The sequence below is a fragment of the Xenopus tropicalis genome, chromosome 10 (genome assembly GCF_000004195.4).
Source record: "Xenopus tropicalis strain Nigerian chromosome 10, UCB_Xtro_10.0, whole genome shotgun sequence".
Lineage (NCBI taxonomy): Eukaryota > Metazoa > Chordata > Amphibia > Anura > Pipidae > Xenopus > Xenopus tropicalis.
Genome location: NC_030686.2, coordinates 6,616,941 through 6,636,436, shown reverse-complemented (window position 1 = coordinate 6,636,436; position 19,496 = coordinate 6,616,941). Strand labels below are relative to the sequence as shown.

At 45.9% G+C, this 19,496-nt stretch overlaps 1 protein-coding gene across 6 annotated transcripts; it reads right to left on the bottom strand.

Annotated features, from left to right (window-relative positions):
- Positions 1 to 1,889: 1,889 nt before the first annotated feature.
- ino80c (INO80 complex subunit C) lies at positions 1,890 to 18,846 on the bottom strand. 6 transcript variants are annotated; one of them, XM_031894549.1, is made up of 5 exons: positions 18,580 to 18,846; positions 5,685 to 5,799; positions 4,417 to 4,528; positions 3,146 to 3,213; positions 1,890 to 2,093 (listed from the first exon to the last, which is right to left on the bottom strand). In XM_031894549.1, the coding sequence occupies exons 2-5, from the start codon at positions 5,784 to 5,786 to the stop codon at positions 1,962 to 1,964; spliced, it is 414 nt and encodes a 137-aa protein (XP_031750409.1). In that variant the 5' UTR covers positions 5,787 to 5,799; positions 18,580 to 18,846; the 3' UTR covers positions 1,890 to 1,961. The 6 variants fall into 6 exon arrangements, with proteins under 6 accessions (XP_031750409.1, XP_031750407.1, XP_031750404.1 ...); XM_031894547.1 differs by lacking the exon at positions 18,580 to 18,846 and adding an exon at positions 6,692 to 6,777; XM_031894544.1 differs by lacking the exon at positions 18,580 to 18,846 and adding an exon at positions 6,385 to 6,685.
- Between the last annotated feature and the right edge of the window lie 650 nt (positions 18,847 to 19,496).

Here is a 19,496-nt window from a genome sequence, read left to right as displayed (position 1 = left end):
ATGTAGAGAGTGATATTCTGAGATAATTTCAATTGGTCTTCATTTTGTATTAGCTGTAGTTTTTTAATTATTTCTAATTTTGATTTGCTGTTCTCCAGTTTGGAGTCAGCGGCTATCTGGTTGCTAGGGTCCGAATTACCTGAGCAACCAGGGATTGCTTTGAATGAGAGGCTGGTATATGAATAGGAGAGGGACTGAATAGTAAAATAAGTAATAAAAAGTAAAAAAGTAACAATAAAACTGGAGCCTCACAGAGCAATCATTTTTTGGCTGCCGGGGGGGGGAAATCTGGAAAGAGAAGAATTCAAATACTATGAAAACTAAATAATGAAGACCAACTGAAAAGTTGCTTTGAATTGGCCATTTCTCAACATACTAAAGTTAACTTAAATGCGAACCACCCCTTTAAAGGGGTTATTCACCTTTACATTACCTTTAAGAAAGACACAGACGTTGAGATTCTGAGACAACTCGCAGTTTTCATTTGATATTTTTTGTGGTTTTTCAGTTATTTAGCTTTTTGTTCAGCAGCTGTTCAGTTTGGAATTTCAGCAGCTCTCTGGTTGCTAGGGTCTTGTTTACCTTAGTAACCAGGCAGTGGTTTAAATGAGAGACAGGAATATGATTAGGAGAGGGGCTAAATAGAAACATAAGGAATACAAAGAATAATCAAGTTACAAGCTCATAGAGCAATAGGTTTTGGCTGCCAGGGTCACTGTTTTAAAGTTGGAAAGATGTAGAAGAGGAAGGCAAAAACTATAAAAAATAATTAATGAAGACCAATTGCAAAGTGGCTAGGAATAGGCCAGTCTATAACATACTATAACATAATAGAAGCTCCTTCCCAACCCTGTCAGTGCTTTATACATAGATAAAAGTTACTTATGAGCTGTTCCCAGTTCTCACAGGAGCGGTGCCAATGTGTGTGGAACATACAGTGTGTGAGTGTAAGTGCAGGGGTGAGTGAGAGAGTGAGTGCTGCTCCTCGGCCCGTACTCCCTCCCAAACACACTCACACAGCTTATAGAGTAGCCGACATCTCCTGCTATTCAGCACCTTACTGTGCACCACCGGGTATGAATTACTAACAGTACCACTCTCCTCCCTTCCACCCATGTGACTGGGTCCTAATGCTCCCCAAATAACACAAAAATGCTCTGATAAACTTCCCTCACACTTTACTGCTGTGCTGCAATTTGGAGTGATATCCCCCCCCCTCACCCCCAGCAGCCGATCAGCAGAACAATGGGAAGGGAGCAAGATAGCAGCTCCCAGTAGGTATCAGAATAGCACTCAATAGTAAGAAATCCAAGTCCGGCTTGGGACTCCTCCAGTTACATGGGAGTAGGAGAAACAATAGGTTAGCTGAAAGCAGTTCTAATGTGTAGCGCTGGCTCCTTCTGAAAGCTCAGACTTAGGAGATAGAAGTCTGTGTTTGTAGTTCTATTTGGCAGGGAGGTACCATTACTCTGAGCTCCAGGGGGAAGTAAAATGGGGTAGTTGACAGGGAGAATAAGTAGTTTAATAGGCCTGGAGTAGTCAACATTGATTTAGGGTGGGAGAAGAAAGGCAGGACCCAGGAGTTTACATGTGAATTAGGCCTGCCCCCTTTGGAGGTGAGTAAGGATTGATGGTTATGTAAATGTTATACTAACATTTCTGTATATAGACTTCATTATAAGTCCATGTTATACATGTTAAGGATAATAAAATGTTAATTGCAATGTCTTCATGTCATGATGTTGCCAATGTTATGACCTACGCCCCTTTATCCGGCTATATAACCCGACAACCATAGTGACTATATATATATCTATATATAATGAGAAATCTTTAACACTACATTTGACATTACCCACAAATTCTGAGTAAGACACAGGAAGGCGGAGTCACACTGAAAATGAAAAATGTTTTATTTACATCCACAGTTAATAATAAATAGTGTTTGTATGTTGACTTGGCTATGAAACGATACTTGTAGCTTTCCTTAGGGTTAGATATCCCGTCACTACATCAGTAGGGAGCATTCTGATATAATTGAATTCCTCAATCGTACTGAACCGTAACTTGCTCTGAGGGTCGGTATAGTTGGCCTAGGGAACAAAAGCAAAGCAAAATAAGGTTAAATAAACATTTAGTTCATTCACTCGCATAGAATCTTTGTTGATTCGGATGCTCTTCAATATTTCATGATGTTATACATTTTAGGCCCACAGAGTTTATTTAATGGTTAAATGATTCCCTTTTCTCTGTAATAATAAAACAGTACCTGTACTTGATCCCAACTAAGATATAATTACCCCTTATTGGGGGCAGAACAGCCCTATTGGGTTTATTTCATGGTTAAATGATTCCCTTTTCTCTGTAATAATAAAACAGTACCTGTACTTGATCCCAACTAAGATATAATTACCCCTTATTGGGGCAGAACAGCCCTATTGGGTTTATTTCATGGTTAAATGATTCCCTTTTCTCTGTAATAATAAAACAGTACCTGTACTTGATCCCAACTAAGATATAATTACCCCTTATTGGGGCAGAACAGCCCTATTGGGTTTATTTAATGGTTAAATGATTCCCTTTTCTCTGTAATAATAAAACAGTACCTGTACTTGATCCCAACTAAGATATAATTACCCCTTATTGGGGGCAGAACAGCCCTATTGGGTTTATTTCATGGTTAAATGATTCCCTTTTCTCTGTAATAATAAAACAGTACCTGTACTTGATCCCAACTAAGATATAATTACCCCTTATTGGGGGCAGAACAGCCCTATTGGGTTTATTTCATGGTTAAATGATTCCCTTTTCTCTGTAATAATAAAACAGTACCTGTACTTGATCCCAACTAAGATATAATTACCCCTTATTGGGGGCAGAACAATCCTATTGGGTTTATTTCATGTTTAAATTACTTTTAGTAGACTTAAGGTATGGAGATCCAAATTACAGAAAGATCCTTTATCCAGGCCCTGAGCATTCTAGAAAATACAGATGCAGCCAGCAAGTTTTCACATTTTGTCTCACCATGTCCAGACACCATTTTTTGAGTGTTAAATCCTGCCCCTAGATGGTGCTAGAGTTGCCATTTCATGCCCAGTAGTGAGTTGTAAGGGAAAGTCTTGCAGACATTATTCGTACTTACAGGGAGTCCTGAGATATCCGAGTATTTCTTTGCTGGCTTGCAAGATGGAGGAGCATCAATACTGAAATCTGGAATATGATCAAAACACACACAGGATCAATAGTTTTTAAACTGGTTTTAGTAACTAAAACTTAACCTGAAGGTAAACTGCCCCTTTAAAAATACATTAATATAAAAGTGGGACTGAAACCTGCACCCAAACTGTAGTAGGTTCCTTTATACACATTGGTTTTATTATTTGTTTCTCGTTACCTTGATTTAATTCGTTTTCTTCCTGCTGCAAACAACTCACTCTAATGGGGTTATGTAATAAAAGGCAATGTGTTTGCCCAGGAGCAGTAACCCATAGCAACCAATTAGTAGAAAGCATTTACTGGTTGCTATGGGTTACTGCTCCTGGGCAAACTCATTGCCTTTTATTACATATGGGGGATAGTCAAGGGATTCAGGGATCGGCCGGATCATAAAATAGTGGATTCCGTCCATGCCTTATTAATTTAATTAAGAGCACCCATATTAAATATTCAAGGGTAAGTAAACCATTAAAATAAGTTGACGTAAAATTGATAAGAGTTCCATTCCAAGCACTTTTGCAATTTATATTCAGTATTTATTTATTTTTTTAAATGCCAAGATATTAAGGGTTAAAGTACTGTTAGGCATTTGGTTACAACAGCGCCACCTGCTGGTAACTTCCCGAACATGAAGGAGAAAGAAAAAGGGCTGCTCCGATGTTCTTCTGGGTAGGAGAAACATTAGAAACCTCAGATAGCTGCTGGTGTATGGGGCCCCCCGACCAACCCGGTCAGATCTCAGTTGGGCAGGTTTGATTTTCCTGTTGGATCGGGAACCACATCGGCCATTTTCATTCCGTAGATGGGCATATCAGGAGACAATCCGCTCGTTTGACGACCTCACCAAACGAGCACCATGTCTGGCCACATTAAAGCCCTCTTTCTTTCTCCTGACAATATTGACCACGTCCTACACTGCTTCATGTTCTTAAAGTGACCAGTAGGTGGTGCTATTGATTATTATTAATATTTTGGAATAGAAAATAAAGAAATAATGAATGCAAATTGCCAAAGTGCTTGCCGGTACATTACATCAACTTCTTGTAAAGGTTTACTTCTCCTTTAGTGTTTGCTGCGGACAGGGGGGAGCAAAAGAACCGCCCATAGCCCCATCTATTACAATAGACAACTGCAATTTAACATCGCTTGGCAGAAAGTTATAAGTGGGGAATATTTATAAAATCACGGAAAGCTTACAATTTGGATCGTTTAGTTGCCATGGCAATGCCCTTTCTAGAGCAAGAATTTGTTTCAGGTTCTTCCAGGTCCTGTTCTTCTTGCCAGCTGCGGCGCCGCCAATGCCTGAGTGCTGGGGGGGGGGGGGGGTGAGAATACGTGTAAGAAAATCAATTAAACACAGAACTGGGCAATGGGAAAAATGTATTGTAATTGCGGGAAAGAGGACATATCATCAGAGCTGGAATAAGGTGAGACAGGGAACCGGAGGAGTGTGCTCGGAATTATGGGAGTTGTAGTTTGTTGGGTTGCCTGTTAGGAAGGGTTGAGACACGAGGGGTTAAAGGAGGAAGGAAGTGAAGGGGGCATTCTCTGTTAGCCTGAACAGCTCCCACCCACCCAAGGGGTAGAAGAGTACGGGGTGGTACAGGAATGGAGTTGCAGTGGGAGGGGTTTTTCTGGGGGAGGAGCCAGTGATATGGGGTATGAAGTGTAGGGCATAACAGGAGTTAAGCCTGGGGCCAAAGTGATGGAAGTGGTGTGAGTTAAGGAGGAAAGCTGCCATCTACGGGGGGGGGGGCGATATCGGGAGAATCCAGGCTAATCCGATCACTTGGCCCTGGGGCCAAACGATGGAATTATAATGACGGGCATAGGCAAAGTCGGTCTGGGGGCTGCATCAACAAGCCGATGCGGTCCCCGATCCGACTAGATTTTCTAACCTGCCCAATCGAGATCTGGCCCAATTTCAGGCCAGATATCGGTCGGGCAGGCCCGTCGGTAGTGCCCATACACGGGCCGATTAGCTGCCGAATCTGTCTAAGGGACCAATATCGGCAGCTAGAATCGGCCCGTGTATGGGGGACGTTTAGGGGGTGGCACTTGGGTGTCTATATAATTAATTAAAAAAAAAAAATGTCCCCAGTTGCTTTCTGGCCAAATCCAGGGGCATAGTTTGGGGGGGCGAGGGCCCCCATGATGATCACAGATACATGTGATGTCACACACAGAGTAAGTGATGTCACACACACACCCATACAAGTCAACCTGGGGGCGTACTTAGGTCCGGTGCCTAGGGTGCCACCTAAATACAGCCCTGTATTCAAGCCCAGTCCTCGATTCAACAGGTGAATCAAAGCGGGCCGATTAACTGCCGAATCTGTCTAAGGGAGCCATATCGGCAGCTACAATCGGCCCGTGTATGGGGACCTTAAAGCAACAGAAAATGGCGAGTGAGTTCAGAACATTTCTGGCATTTTTTATAAAATCGATGAGAAAGCGATACTTACGAGAAAATGCGGGTGTTTAAATGGCAAAGGATTGGTAACCGTCTCTGTCTGCGCGTTTGTTCCCTCAGCGTTGGGAGGTTTGTTCTCACTCATTTCACTCATTCAAAGCCGTTACCTGGAAAAGAACAGCAGAGAAACCTGGAATATTAGCAATTCATTTGGTTTTTCAAGTGCTTCAAGCTATAGAAAAAAACTACTTTAGATATGGGGCCAGCTATCCTGTTGCTAAGGCCCAGTTTACCCTAGCAACCAGTCAGTGGCTTGAACAAGATACTGGAAGGGAGACTAAATAGAAAGAGAAGTAATAAAAATTCACAAGAAAACTGGAGCCTCAAAGAGCAACAGATTTTTGGCTGCCGGGGTCAGTGACCCCCATTTGAGAGTTGTAGGGGGGCAAAAGAAAATGTCATATAATTATGAAAAAAATAGAATATAAAACAAATTAAAAAGTGACTAAGAATAGGTTATTTTATAACATGACAAGTTATTATTATTACTATTATTATTATATATGTTGGCCACCGACTCGCAGTTCCCAGTTTAGATCTTCCCTGACACACTCAGCTCTCTCTCGTTGCCACCCCCTGCGCTCCATTGGCCAGTAGCCATGTCAATCAATTTCCCCTCGGCTCCTGCGCCCCTGTTAGCCTCTGCTCCATTGGCCGCCAGTAAAGTCAATCAATTTCCCCTCGGATCCTACCCCATTAGCCTGTGCTCCATTGGCCGCCGGTAACGTCAATCAATTTCCCCTCGGATCCTACCCCATTAGCCTGTGCTCCATTGGCCGCCGGTAACGTCAATCAATTTCCCCACTCGTTCAGCGCTCACCAGGGTTGCCAGGCTGCTGGTTTTCCATCTATATTAGGCTGCTTTACCAAGTCAGTGGCGGGTCGATAAAGCCGAAACCCGTCAGTGTAAAATGCTGTCCAGTTTTGGAAGTTGCTGTGGGGTTTTTTGCTTGATAACGTACTCAAACTACACCCACAGCAAAACGTTCTCAGCCTTACCTGGGCCGCCTCTTCCCCTTTCCTGTAAAATTTCCCAGTGCATGCTGGGTACTGTAGTTCTTCTTTTGCTATTGTTTGTTGCTGCTCGTCAAATAAACTACAATACCCAGCATGCAATGGGATTGGGTGGTTCTTGTGATTGAAGCAGGAGGCTTATATGTAGTTAGCTGCTTTCAGATAAAGGGTTAGGGGAAGGGGTTAAATTACCCTTTAAATACCTAAAATCCTGCCTGTGTGTGGGGGGCTGCCTGAACTATAACTTCCAGAATCCCATAAATGGAGGGGAGTAGGTTGCACCTCTGGCATTGAACTTCATTACATACAGGGGTGGTTTTACCTGCGTTTCTTTGCTCATTGAATTACAACTCCCGGCACCCTCAGAAGCTTTGAGCTGATAGGCAGTTTGTTACCCTGTTGGTAGAATGAGATGGCTAGAAAGGGGGGACCCTTTACAGGCCCCGGGGGCCCCGCAGAGCAATAGTCAGGGCACAACATTGGGTCCTCCTATACTTATTTACAGGGAGTGAACTATACTTGTGTGTATAGCAAGGCAAGATGGGGTCAGGGGTGGGACTGTGTGTATAGCAAGGCAAGATGGGGTCAGGGGTGGGACATTGTGTGTATAGCAAGGCAAGATGGGGTCAGGGGTGGGACTGTGTGTATAGCAAGGCAAGATGGGATCAGGGGTGGGACTGTGTGTATAGCAAGGCAAGATGGGATCAGGGGTGGGACATTGTGTGTATAGCAAGGCAAGATGGTGTCAGGGGTGGGACTGTGTGTGTGTAGCAAGGCAAGATGGGATCAGGGGTGGGACATTGTGTATAGCAAGGCAAGATGGTGTCAGGGGTGGGACTGTGTGTATAGCAAGGCAAGATGGTGTCAGGGGTGGGACATTGTGTATAGCAAGGCAAGATGGTGTCAGGGGTGGGACATTGTGTGTATAGCAAGGCAAGATGGTGTCAGGGGTGGGACATTGTGTGTATAGCAAGGCAAGATGGTGTCAGGGGTGGGACTGTGTGTATAGCAAGGCAAGATGGTGTCAGGGGTGGGACATTGTGTATAGCAAGGCAAGATGGTGTCAGGGGTGGGACATTGTGTGTATAGCAAGGCAAGATGGTGTCAGGGGTGGGACATTGTGTGTATAGCAAGGCAAGATGGGGTCAGGGGTGGGACATTGTGTATAGCAAGGCAAGATGGGGTCAGGGGTGGGACATTGTGTATAGCAAGGCAAGATGGGGTCAGGGGTGGGACATTGTGTGTATAGCAAGGCAAGATGGGGTCAGGGGTGGGACATTGTGTGTATAGCAAGGCAAGATGGTGTCAGGGGTGGGACTGTGTGTATAGCAAGGCAAGATGGTGTCAGGGGTGGGACATTGTGTATAGCAAGGCAAGATGGTGTCAGGGGTGGGACATTGTGTGTATAGCAAGGCAAGATGGTGTCAGGGGTGGGACATTGTGTGTATAGCAAGGCAAGATGGTGTCAGGGGTGGGACTGTGTGTATAGCAAGGCAAGATGGTGTCAGGGGTGGGACATTGTGTATAGCAAGGCAAGATGGTGTCAGGGGTGGGACATTGTGTGTATAGCAAGGCAAGATGGTGTCAGGGGTGGGACATTGTGTGTATAGCAAGGCAAGATGGGGTCAGGGGTGGGACATTGTGTATAGCAAGGCAAGATGGGATCAGGGGTGGGACATTGTGTATAGCAAGGCAAGATGGGGTCAGGGGTGGGACATTGTGTGTATAGCAAGGCAAGATGGGGTCAGGGGTGGGACATTGTGTGTATAGCAAGGCAAGATGGTGTCAGGGGTGGGACTGTGTGTATAGCAAGGCAAGATGGTGTCAGGGGTGGGACATTGTGTATAGCAAGGCAAGATGGTGTCAGGGGTGGGACATTGTGTGTATAGCAAGGCAAGATGGTGTCAGGGGTGGGACATTGTGTGTATAGCAAGGCAAGATGGGGTCAGGGGTGGGACATTGTGTGTATAGCAAGGCAAGATGGGGTCAGGGGTGGGACATTGTGTGTATAGCAAGGCAAGATGGTGTCAGGGGTGGGACTGTGTGTATAGCAAGGCAAGATGGTGTCAGGGGTGGGACATTGTGTATAGCAAGGCAAGATGGTGTCAGGGGTGGGACATTGTGTATAGCAAGGCAAGATGGGGTCAGGGGTGGGACATTGTGTATAGCAAGGCAAGATGTTGTCAGGGGTGGGACATTGTGTATAGCAAGGCAAGATGGTGTCAGGGGTGGGACATTGTGTATAGCAAGGCAAGATGTTGTCAGGGGTGGGACATTGTGTATAGCAAGGCAAGATGGTGTCAGGGGTGGGACATTGTGTATAGCAAGGCAAGATGGTGTCAGGGGTGGGACATTGTGTATAGCAAGGCAAGATGGTGTCAGGGGTGGGACATTGTGTGTATAGCAAGGCAAGATGGGGTCAGGGGTGGGACATTGTGTGTATAGCAAGGCAAGATGGTGTCAGGGGTGGGACATTGTGTGTATAGCAAGGCAAGATGGTGTCAGGGGTGGGACTGTGTATAGCAAGGCAAGATGGGGTCAGGGGTGGGACTGTGTGTATAGCAAGGGCAAGATGGTGTCAGGGGTGGGACATTGTTGTGTATAGCAAGGCAAGATGGTGTCAGGGGTGGGACTGTGTATAGCAAGGCAAGATGGGGTCAGGGTGGGACTGTGTGTATAGCAAGGCAAGATGGGGTCAGGGGTGGGGAACTGTGTGTATAGCAAGGCAAGATGGTGTCAGGGGTGGGACTGTGGTGTATAGCAAGGCAAGATGGTGTCAGGGGTGGGACTGTGTGTATAGCAAGGCAAGATGGGGTCAGGGGTGGGACATTTGTGTATAGCAAGGCAAGATGGTGTCAGGGGTGGGACATTGTGTGTATAGCAAGGCAAGATGGGGTCAGGGGTGGGACATTGTGTGTATAGCAAGGCAAGATGGTGTCAGGGGTGGGACATTGTGTATAGCAAGGCAAGATGGTGTCAGGGTGGGACATTGTGTGTATAGCAAGGCAAGATGGGGTCAGGGGTGGGACATTGTGTGTATAGCAAGGCAAGATGGGGTCAGGGGTGGGACATTGTGTGTATAGCAAGGCAAGATGGTGTCAGGGGTGGGACATTGTGTGTATAGCAAGGCAAGATGGGGTCAGGGGTGGGACATTGTGTATAGCAAGGCAAGATGGTGTCAGGGGTGGGACTGTGTGTATAGCAAGGCAAGATGGTGTCAGGGGTGGGACATTGTGTATAGCAAGGCAAGATGGTGTCAGGGGTGGGACATTGTGTATAGCAAGGCAAGATGGTGTCAGGGGTGGGACTGTGTGTATAGCAAGGCAAGATGGTGTCAGGGGTGGGAATTGTTGTATAGCAAGGCAAGATGGTGTCAGGGGTGGGACATTGTGTATAGCAAGGCAAGATGGTGTCAGGGGTGGGACTTGGTGTATAGCAAGGCAAGATGGTGTCAGGGGTGGGACATTGTGTATAGCAAGGCAAGATGGTGTCAGGGGTGGGAATTGTGTATAGCAAGGCAAGATGGGGTCAGGGGTGGGACATTGTGTATAGCAAGGCAGATGTTGTCAGGGGTGGGACATTGTGTATAGCAAGGCAAGATGGTGTCAGGGGTGGGACATTGTGTATAGCAAGGCAAGATGTTGTCAGGGGTGGGACATTGTGTATAGCAAGGCAAGATGGTGTCAGGGGTGGGACATTGTGTATAGCAAGGCAAGATGGTGTCAGGGGTGGGACATTGTGTATAGCAAGGCAAGATGGTGTCAGGGGTGGGACATTGTGTGTATAGCAAGGCAAGATGGGGTCAGGGGTGGGACATTGTGTGTATAGCAAGGCAAGATGGTGTCAGGGGTGGGACATTGTGTGTATAGCAAGGCAAGATGGTGTCAGGGGTGGGACTGTGTATAGCAAGGCAAGATGGGGTCAGGGGTGGGACTGTGTGTATAGCAAGGCAAGATGGTGTCAGGGGTGGGACATTGTGTGTATAGCAAGGCAAGATGGTGTCAGGGGTGGGACTGTGTATAGCAAGGCAAGATGGGGTCAGGGGTGGGACTGTGTGTATAGCAAGGCAAGATGGGGTCAGGGGTGGGACTGTGTGTATAGCAAGGCAAGATGGTGTCAGGGGTGGGACTGTGTGTATAGCAAGGCAAGATGGTGTCAGGGGTGGGACTGTGTGTATAGCAAGGCAAGATGGGGTCAGGGGTGGGACTTGTGTGTATAGCAAGGCAAGATGGTGTCAGGGGTGGGACATTGTGTATAGCAAGGCAAGATGGTGTCAGGGGTGGGACATTGTGTATAGCAAGGCAAGATGGTGTCAGGGGTGGGACATTGTGTGTATAGCAAGGCAAGATGGTGTCAGGGGTGGGACATTGTGTGTATAGCAAGGCAAGATGGTGTCAGGGGTGGGACATTGTGTATAGCAAGGCAAGATGGTGTCAGGGTGGGACATTGTGTGTTAGCAAGGCAAGATGGGGTCAGGGGTGGGACATTGTGTGTATAGCAAGGCAAGATGGGGTCAGGGGTGGGACATTGTGTGTATAGCAAGGCAAGATGGTGTCAGGGGTGGGACTGTGTGTATAGCAAGGCAGATGGTGTCAGGGGTGGGACATTGTGTGTATAGCAAGGCAAGATGGGGTCAGGGGTGGGACATTGTGTGTATAGCAAGGCAAGATGGTGTCAGGGGTGGGACATTGTGTGTATAGCAAGGCAAGATGGGGTCAGGGGTGGGACATTGTGTATAGCAAGGCAAGATGGTGTCAGGGGTGGACATTTGTGTGTATAGCAAGGCAAGATGGTGTCAGGGGTGGGACATTGTGTATAGCAAGGCAAGATGGTGTCAGGGGTGGGACATTGTGTATAGCAAGGCAAGATGGTGTCAGGGGTGGGACTGTGTGTATAGCAAGGCAAGATGGTGTCAGGGGTGGGACATTGTGTGTATAGCAAGGCAAGATGGTGTCAGGGGTGGGACATTGTGTGTAGCAAGGCAAGATGGTGTCAGGGGTGGACTGTGTGTATAGCAAGGCAAGATGGTGTCAGGGGTGGGATAGCAGGCACATGTGTATAGCAAGGCAAGATGGTGTCAGGGGTGGGACATTGTGTATAGCAAGGCAAGATGGTGTCAGGGGTGGGACATTGTGTGTATAGCAAGGCAAGATGGTGTCAGGGGTGGGACATTGTGTATAGCAAGGCAAGATGGTGTCAGGGGTGGGACATTGTGTATAGCAAGGCAAGATGGTGTCAGGGGTGGGACTGTGTGTGTAGCAAGGCAAGATGGTGTCAGGGGTGGGACTGTGTGTATAGCAAGGCAAGATGGTGTCAGGGGTGGGACTGTGTGTATAGCAAGGCAAGATGGTGTCAGGGGTGGGACATTGTGTATATAGCAAGGCAAGATGGTGTCAGGGGTGGCATTGTGTATAGCAAGGCAAGATGGGGTCAGGGGTGGGACATTGTGTGTATAGCAAGGCAAGATGGTGTCAGGGGTGGGACATTGTGTATAGCAAGGCAAGATGGTGTCAGGGGTGGGACATTGTGTTATAGCAAGGCAAGATGGTGTCAGGGGTGGGACATTGTGTATAGCAAGGCAAGATGGTGTCAGGGTGGGACATGTGTGTATAGCAAGGCAAGATGGGTCAGGGGTGGGACATTGTGTGTATAGCAAGGCAAGATGGGGTCAGGGGTGGGACATTGTGTGTATAGCAAGGCAGATGGTGTCAGGGGTGGGACATTGTGTGTATAGCAAGGCAAGATGGTGTCAGGGGTGGGACATTGTGTGTATAGCAAGGCAAGATGGTGTCAGGGGTGGGACATTGTGTGTATAGCAAGGCAAGATGGGGTCAGGGGTGGGACATTGTGTGTATAGCAAGGCAAGATGGTGTCAGGGGTGGACATTGTGTGTATAGCAAGGCAAGATGGGGTCAGGGGTGGGACCATTGTGTATAGCAAGGCAAGATGGTGTCAGGGGTGGGACATGTGTGTATAGCAAGGCAAGATGGTGTCAGGGGTGGGACATTGTGTATAGCAAGGCAAGATGGTGTCAGGGGTGGGACATTGTGTATAGCAAGGCAAGATGGTGTCAGGGGTGGGACTGTGTGTATAGCAAGGCAAGATGGTGTCAGGGGTGGGACATTGTGTATAGCAAGGCAAGATGGTGTCAGGGTGGGACTGTGTGTATAGCAAGGCAAGATGGTGTCAGGGGGTGGGACATTGGTGTTATAGCAAGGCAAGATGGTGTCAGGGGTGGGACATTGTGTGTATAGCAAGGCAAGATGGTGTCAGGGGTGGGACTGTGTGTTATAGCAAGGCAAGATGGGGTCAGGGGGGGACATTGTGTGTAGCAAGGCAAGATGGTGTCAGGGGTGGGACATTGTGGTATAGCAAGGCAAAGATGGTGTCAGGGGTGGGACATTGTGTGTATAGCAAGGCAAGATGGTGTCAGGGGTGGGACATTGTGTATAGCAAGGCAAGATGGTGTCAGGGGTGGGACATTGTGTATAGCAAGGCAAGATGGTGTCAGGGGTGGGACTGTGTGTGTAGCAAGGCAAGATGGTGTCAGGGGTGGGACTGTGGTGTATAGCAAGGCAAGATGGTGTCAGGGGTGGACTTGTGTGGTATAGCAAGGCAAGATGGTGTCAGGGGTGGGATATTGTGTATAGCAAGGCAAGATGGTGTCAGGGGTGGGACTGTTGTGTATAGCAAGGCAAGATGGTGTCAGGGGTGGGACATGTGTGTTATAGCAAGGCAAGATGGTGTCAGGGGTGGGACATTGTGTTATAGCAAGGCAAGATGGTGTCAGGGGTGGGACATTGTGTATAGCAAGGCAAGATGGGGTCAGGGGTGGGACATTGTGTGTATAGCAAGGCAAGATGGTGTCAGGGGTGGGACTGTGTGTATAGCAAGGCAAGATGGTGTCAGGGGTGGGACTGTGTGTATAGCAAGGCAAGATGGGGTCAGGGGTGGGACATTGTGTATAGCAAGGCAAGATGGTGTCAGGGGTGGGACTGTGTGTATAGCAAGGCAAGATGGTGTCAGGGGTGGGACATTGTGTATAGCAAGGCAAGATGGTGTCAGGGGTGGGACATTGTGTATAGCAAGGCAAGATGGTGTCGGGGTGGGGACATTGTGTATAGCAAGGCAAGATGGTGTCAGGGGTGGGACATTGTGTATAGCAAGGCAAGATGGTGTCAGGGGTGGGACATTGTGTATAGCAAGGCAAGATGGTGTCAGGGGTGGGACATTGTGTATAGCAAGGCAAGATGGTGTCAGGGGTGGGACTGTGTGTATAGCAAGGCAAGATGGTGTCAGGGGTGGGACTGTGTGTATAGCAAGGCAAGATGGTGTCAGGGGTGGGACTGTGTGTATAGCAAGGCAAGATGGTGTCAGGGGTGGGACATTGTGTGTATAGCAAGGGATGGTGTCAGGGGTGGGACATTGTGTGTATAGCAAGGCAAGATGGTGTCGGGTGTGACTGTGTGGGACACTGTGTATGCAATGGGACTGCCTGATGTGTCAGCAACTCACTTATTAAATGAGAGGTTGCTATGCACGGTTATTTCTATAAAGCAACACTGATATGGGAATACATATTTTGTTCAAAAACCCATCAGTTAATAGAGCTTCTCCAGCAGAATCCTGCATTGTAATCTGTTTTTCCCATGGGGCTAGCCATATTCTTCATTTCCCAGGGTGCCACAGCCATGTGACCTGTGCTCTGATAAACTTCACTCACACTTTACTGCTGCACTGCAAGTTGGAGTGATACCCCCCCCCCCCCCCTCACCCCCAGCAGCCGATCAGCAGAACAATGGGAAGGGAGCAAGATGGCAGCTCCCAGTAGGTATCAGAATAGCACTCAATAGTAAGAAATCCAAGTCCGGCTTGGGACTCCTCCAGTTACATGGGAGTAGGAGAAACAATAGGTTAGCTGAAAGCAGTTCTAATGTGTAGCGCCGGCTGAAAGCTCAGACTCAGGCACACTTTACTGCTGCGCTGCAAGTTGGAGTGATATCCCCCCCCTCACCCCCAGCAGCCGATCAGCAGAACAATGGGAAGGGAGCAAGATAGCAGCTCCCATTAGGTATCAGAATAGCACTCAATAGTAAGAAATCCAAGTCCGGCTTGGGACTCCTCCAGTTACATGGTAGGTCCCCATACCTGTATTAGTCAAACACCAGTGTATCATTAATACAACAAAACATATTTCTAATGGAAAATACATTTTATTCCCAAAATAAAAGTCACAGATGCACAAAACACACCATCATTGTTTAGTCTATTCAGTAAAAGAGGGTAACTGAAAGATATGGGGGGGGGGGGGGGGGGGGCAAAAGACAATAAAAAGGGGCCTGTAACTGAGCATTTACATACAACTGAATGGTTGGAATACAGAGATGTGACAATGAGAATTGAACCAAAGGAGAAGTAAAATCAGTTGAGATTCTAGGATACGGGAAGGACCCTGGCGGAAGCTGGGGGGGCGGGGCCTCTGGCACCGACTCACAAGGGTTCAGGGTACCTCTTGGGCGCCTATGCCCTAGGGCCAAACAATCGCATTAGCTCCATATCCCCCATCTTAGGTGGCCACATAGGGAGAAGATCAGAGAAGACAAAAGCAAAGATCTGATTGGTTGCTATGGGCAACATCACCGGTGATGCTTGCCCCCGTCGTTAATAAACACACCCCGACTTTGTGTTTGTGTTGCCTTTACAAACAGGAGACCCTCCTTGGAAACGACCTACTGTTGGCAACGCAGCAACTACATGGTTAACGTCTAGAACCCCAAAAAAGTCCGAATTCTACCCTTATGGAAGGTCACTTTTTTTTTTAAGGTAGAGTTAGGGAGCCCCCCCTGCTTGTGGTAAGGCCCCCCCGGAACTATTGTGTTAACCCCTCGAGGCCCAACTTGCTTTCTTCCGTTAAGGTCAGCGCTGCCCTCCGCTACAAACCCCACCCCCCCAACATTAAAAAAAAAAAACCAACAATATTGTATCGTATACGGAGAGTTGTATTTAAAAAGATATATATATGTACATATTTATATCTGTGTCCTGAGTGCTGAGTCTCTTGTCTTATTTTTTTTTTGGTTTTTTTTTTCAATTATTATTTTTACGTTATATATATTTATACTTTCAATTTTCTATACAGGAATAAAAACCGTAAGGAATAAAATCTAGAAGCGAAAAAAAACAAAACAAAATGGAGGTGCCGGGGGGAATTGAAGAGAACCGGACACGGGACAAAGATGGCTTAGCTTTCCCTACGTAAGATTTATCTCTCGATATCATTGGGTGCCTATTGCTGAGGGACCAGTTGTGCCGGAATAATAGGTTCCCCCCCCGCTCCTTATCAGCTCAGCAAGCAGAGGGTGCAGGGAGTTGTAGTTCCTTATCAAATGGGGTACCACATTGTCCCATGATGGTTTTGGCTCAGCCAATAAGGGGTATACTGGGGGGGGGGGTTATGAGCAGAATTGCACATGGGTAGCAACCCATGGCAACCAATGAAATAGTTGCATTCATTGTTCTACATGCAGCTGCCTGACAAAAAAAGCTGATTGGTTGCTATAGGTTACTGCCCACGGGCAAAGTTGCCCAGTGTTGATCAACGAGCTCTAAAAAAAAGGACGACTTTGTAAATATAAATAGGGAAACATTCCATAAAAAGAGAGCAATTCCAGTTTATTGGGATACAAACTCCATAAAAACCTATTGTTTCTCTGACACAAGTTGCAGTTGGGCCAATATCAGGCTAATTTGATGGTTTCGCCCCAGTGCCAAACAATCAAATTGCAACATGTATTTGCTCTGTTGGATTGAGGACTGCATCAACGAGCCAATGTGGTCCCCTGATAGGAAAATCAAACCTGCCCTATCGACACTTGGGCCAGATATTAATCCCCCCAATACACGGGAAGATAAGTTGCTGAGTCTAAGGGTGAACACACACAGAGCTACTAGTAGCAGCTACTAAACACCAGAAAATCCCCTGCCATAGACAATACTGAGAATTACCTCTGCTAAACACACGTAGAGACAATTATCAGCAAATGATCAGCATTGTCTGTTTTAGTAGCCGTGACAAGTAGCTGCTACTAGTAGCTCCATGTGTCTTCTCCCTAAGGGTGAAGACACACGGAGCTACTAGTAGTAGCTACTTTTTAATGGCTACTAAACTCCAGAAAATCCCCTGCCATAGACAATACTGAGAATTGCCTCTGCTAAAACACACATAGAAACAATTATCAGTAAATGTAAATCAGCATTGTCTATTTTAGTAGCTGTGACAAGTAGCTGCTACTAGTAGCTCTGTGTGTCTTCACCCTAAGGTTGAAGACACACAGAGCTACTAGTAGCAGCTACTTGTCCCGGCTACTAAATGCCAGAAGATCCCCTGCCATAGACAACACTGAGAATTGCCTCTGCTAAACACACGTAGAGACAATTATCTGTAAATGATCAGCATTGTCTGTTTTAGTAGCCACAAAGCAATTCTCAGTATCGTCTATGGCAGGGGATTTTCTGGTGTTTAGTAGCTGTGAAAAAGTAGCTGCTACTAGTAGCAGCTACTTGTCATGGCTACTAAAACAGACAATGCTGATCATTTACTGATAACTGTCTCTACGTGTGTTTTAGCAGGGGCAATTCTCAGTATTGTCTATGGCAGGGGATTTTCTGGTGTTTAGTAGCTGTGAAAAAGTAGCTGCTACTAGTAGCTCCCTTATGGTAAGGATACACGGAGCTACTAGTAGCAGCTACTTGTTGTGGCTACTAAAACAGACAATGCTGATCATTTACTGATAACTGTCTCTACGTGTGTTTAGCAGAGGCAATTCTCAGTATTGTCTATGGCAGGGGATTTTCTAGCGTTTAGTAGCTGTGAAAAAGTAGCTGCTACTAGTAGCTCCCTTATGGTAAGGATACACGGAGCTACTAGTAGCAGCTACTTGTTGTGGCTACTAAAACAGACAATGCTGATCATTTACTGATAACTGTCTCTACGTGTGTTTTAGCAGAGGCAATTCTCAGTATTGTCTATGGCAGGGGATTTTCTGGGGTTTAGTAGCTGCTACTAAGTAGCTCCATGTGTCTTCACCATTAGACAAAATCTTGACTGCCAATGATTGCCTGACCTGAACTGATTCTACACTTGGACAAGAAATATCTCCCTTTCCACTTTGAAATAGACTTTTATAGGGAACAATCCATCTCATACTTGTAATGATGATATTAGAAGCTATCAAGATATGTTGTTTGCTCTTGTAAATATTATGGTTATACCTGGGACTAAGTAACATTCCCCCTTTCTCCATATTGTAAAGCTGTTAGTTATTCTATTGTTGCGGAACTTTGGCTCATAGGAGCACCAGCTAAGCCTGAGGAAGGGTTGATTCAGGTTGTAGTTGCGAAACGCGTCAAATATACTGAAACGCGTATTTTTGTGACAATAGTGTTGGCTGCTCAGAGTTCTCACAATGTCCATAGATTGTGGAAGTTCATCCAGTTCTCCATTTGACTGTGGCAGAAGGCAATAAGTCTATAGATCCAGCGTTTCAAGATTTGGCAGGTTCCCCTATATAAACAAACCCCCCCCCTACTACTGACTATGGACCTATAGACTTTCCTACTGCCGGCAGTTTACTTCTGAGAACCTAAAGGGGCACGTGGATGGGATTGGGGGGTCCTGAAACTGATGCAAAAACTACCAATGACACCCTGAGTCGAGGTTGCACGTATGTGGCGAAAAGTTTTTAGAAAATAAATGCATTCTGACTTCTGTATTTTAAAAATAATAGTTTTTTGTGCCTTTAAAGTTCCAATGTCACAGGTGAGAACAGGTAGAAACGTGCAGAAATACCTGAAAATATATAACTCATACACACCTTACTATCTGCTATTGGCTGCCATTCCATCTCCCAGTTCTCTCTCTCTCGTGTACTAATCACTGCTGCATTTATGGCTCAATAAGTGGCTCAGTTTTCCTTTAATATCTGTTCTGTGCAGAAGCCGAGGCTAAAACAAGGCCCTGTCTTGGGTGAAAATGTTAAAGACAATCACTACTTTGGGCCAGTGGGCAAAATATATATATATATTATATATACCTATAATATACAGTTGGGTCATTTCCCTAAGGGACCAAACTGTAAATTATATCCTTATAAACGGTACTTAGTGATGTCATCAGTTATAATTGGAGCTTAGTGATGTAATTTCTGTCACATGACTCAATAAAATTTATATATTATAACAAATAAATCACCCCCTATTGTAAAATACAAGGATTTTATAAGTCATCTCAGACCTGTATAAAAGCACTCGCCTTCAGCCTCGTACCTATATATGGTCATGGAACTCCTCGGTGACTTATAATATCCTTATATTATACAATAGGGGGTACTTTATTCACTATATATTATAAGGAACTCCTCGGTGACTTATAATATCCTTATATTATACAATAGGGGGTACTTTATTCACTATATATTATAAGGAACTCCTCGGGGGCTTATAATATCCCTATATGTTACAATAGGGGGTACTTTATTCACTATATATTATAAGGAACTCCCCGGGGACTTATAATATCCCTATATGTTACAATAGGGGGTACTTTATTCACTATATATTATAAGGAACTCCTCGGTGACTTATAATATCCTTATATTATACAATAGGGGGTACTTTATTCACTATATATTATAAGGAACTCCTCGGGGGCTTATAATATCCCTATATGTTACAATAGGGGGCACTTTATTCACTATATATTATAAGGAACTCTTCGGGGACTTATAATATC

What these genes read in the sequence shown, in the direction of transcription:
- ino80c (XM_031894549.1), bottom strand. Translation starts at nt 5,786, where the DNA reads ATGAGTGAAATGAGTGAGAACAAACCTCCCAACGCTGAGGGAACAAAC. An exon ending in GCAACTAAACGATCCAAATT is followed by an intron (nt 3,214 to 4,416) that starts GTAAGCTTTCCG and finishes ATCATATTCCAG; the next exon opens with ATTTCAGTATTGATGCTCCT. An exon ending in CGGATATCTCAGGACTCCCT is followed by an intron (nt 2,094 to 3,145) that starts GTAAGTACGAAT and finishes TTTGTTCCCTAG; the next exon opens with GCCAACTATACCGACCCTCA.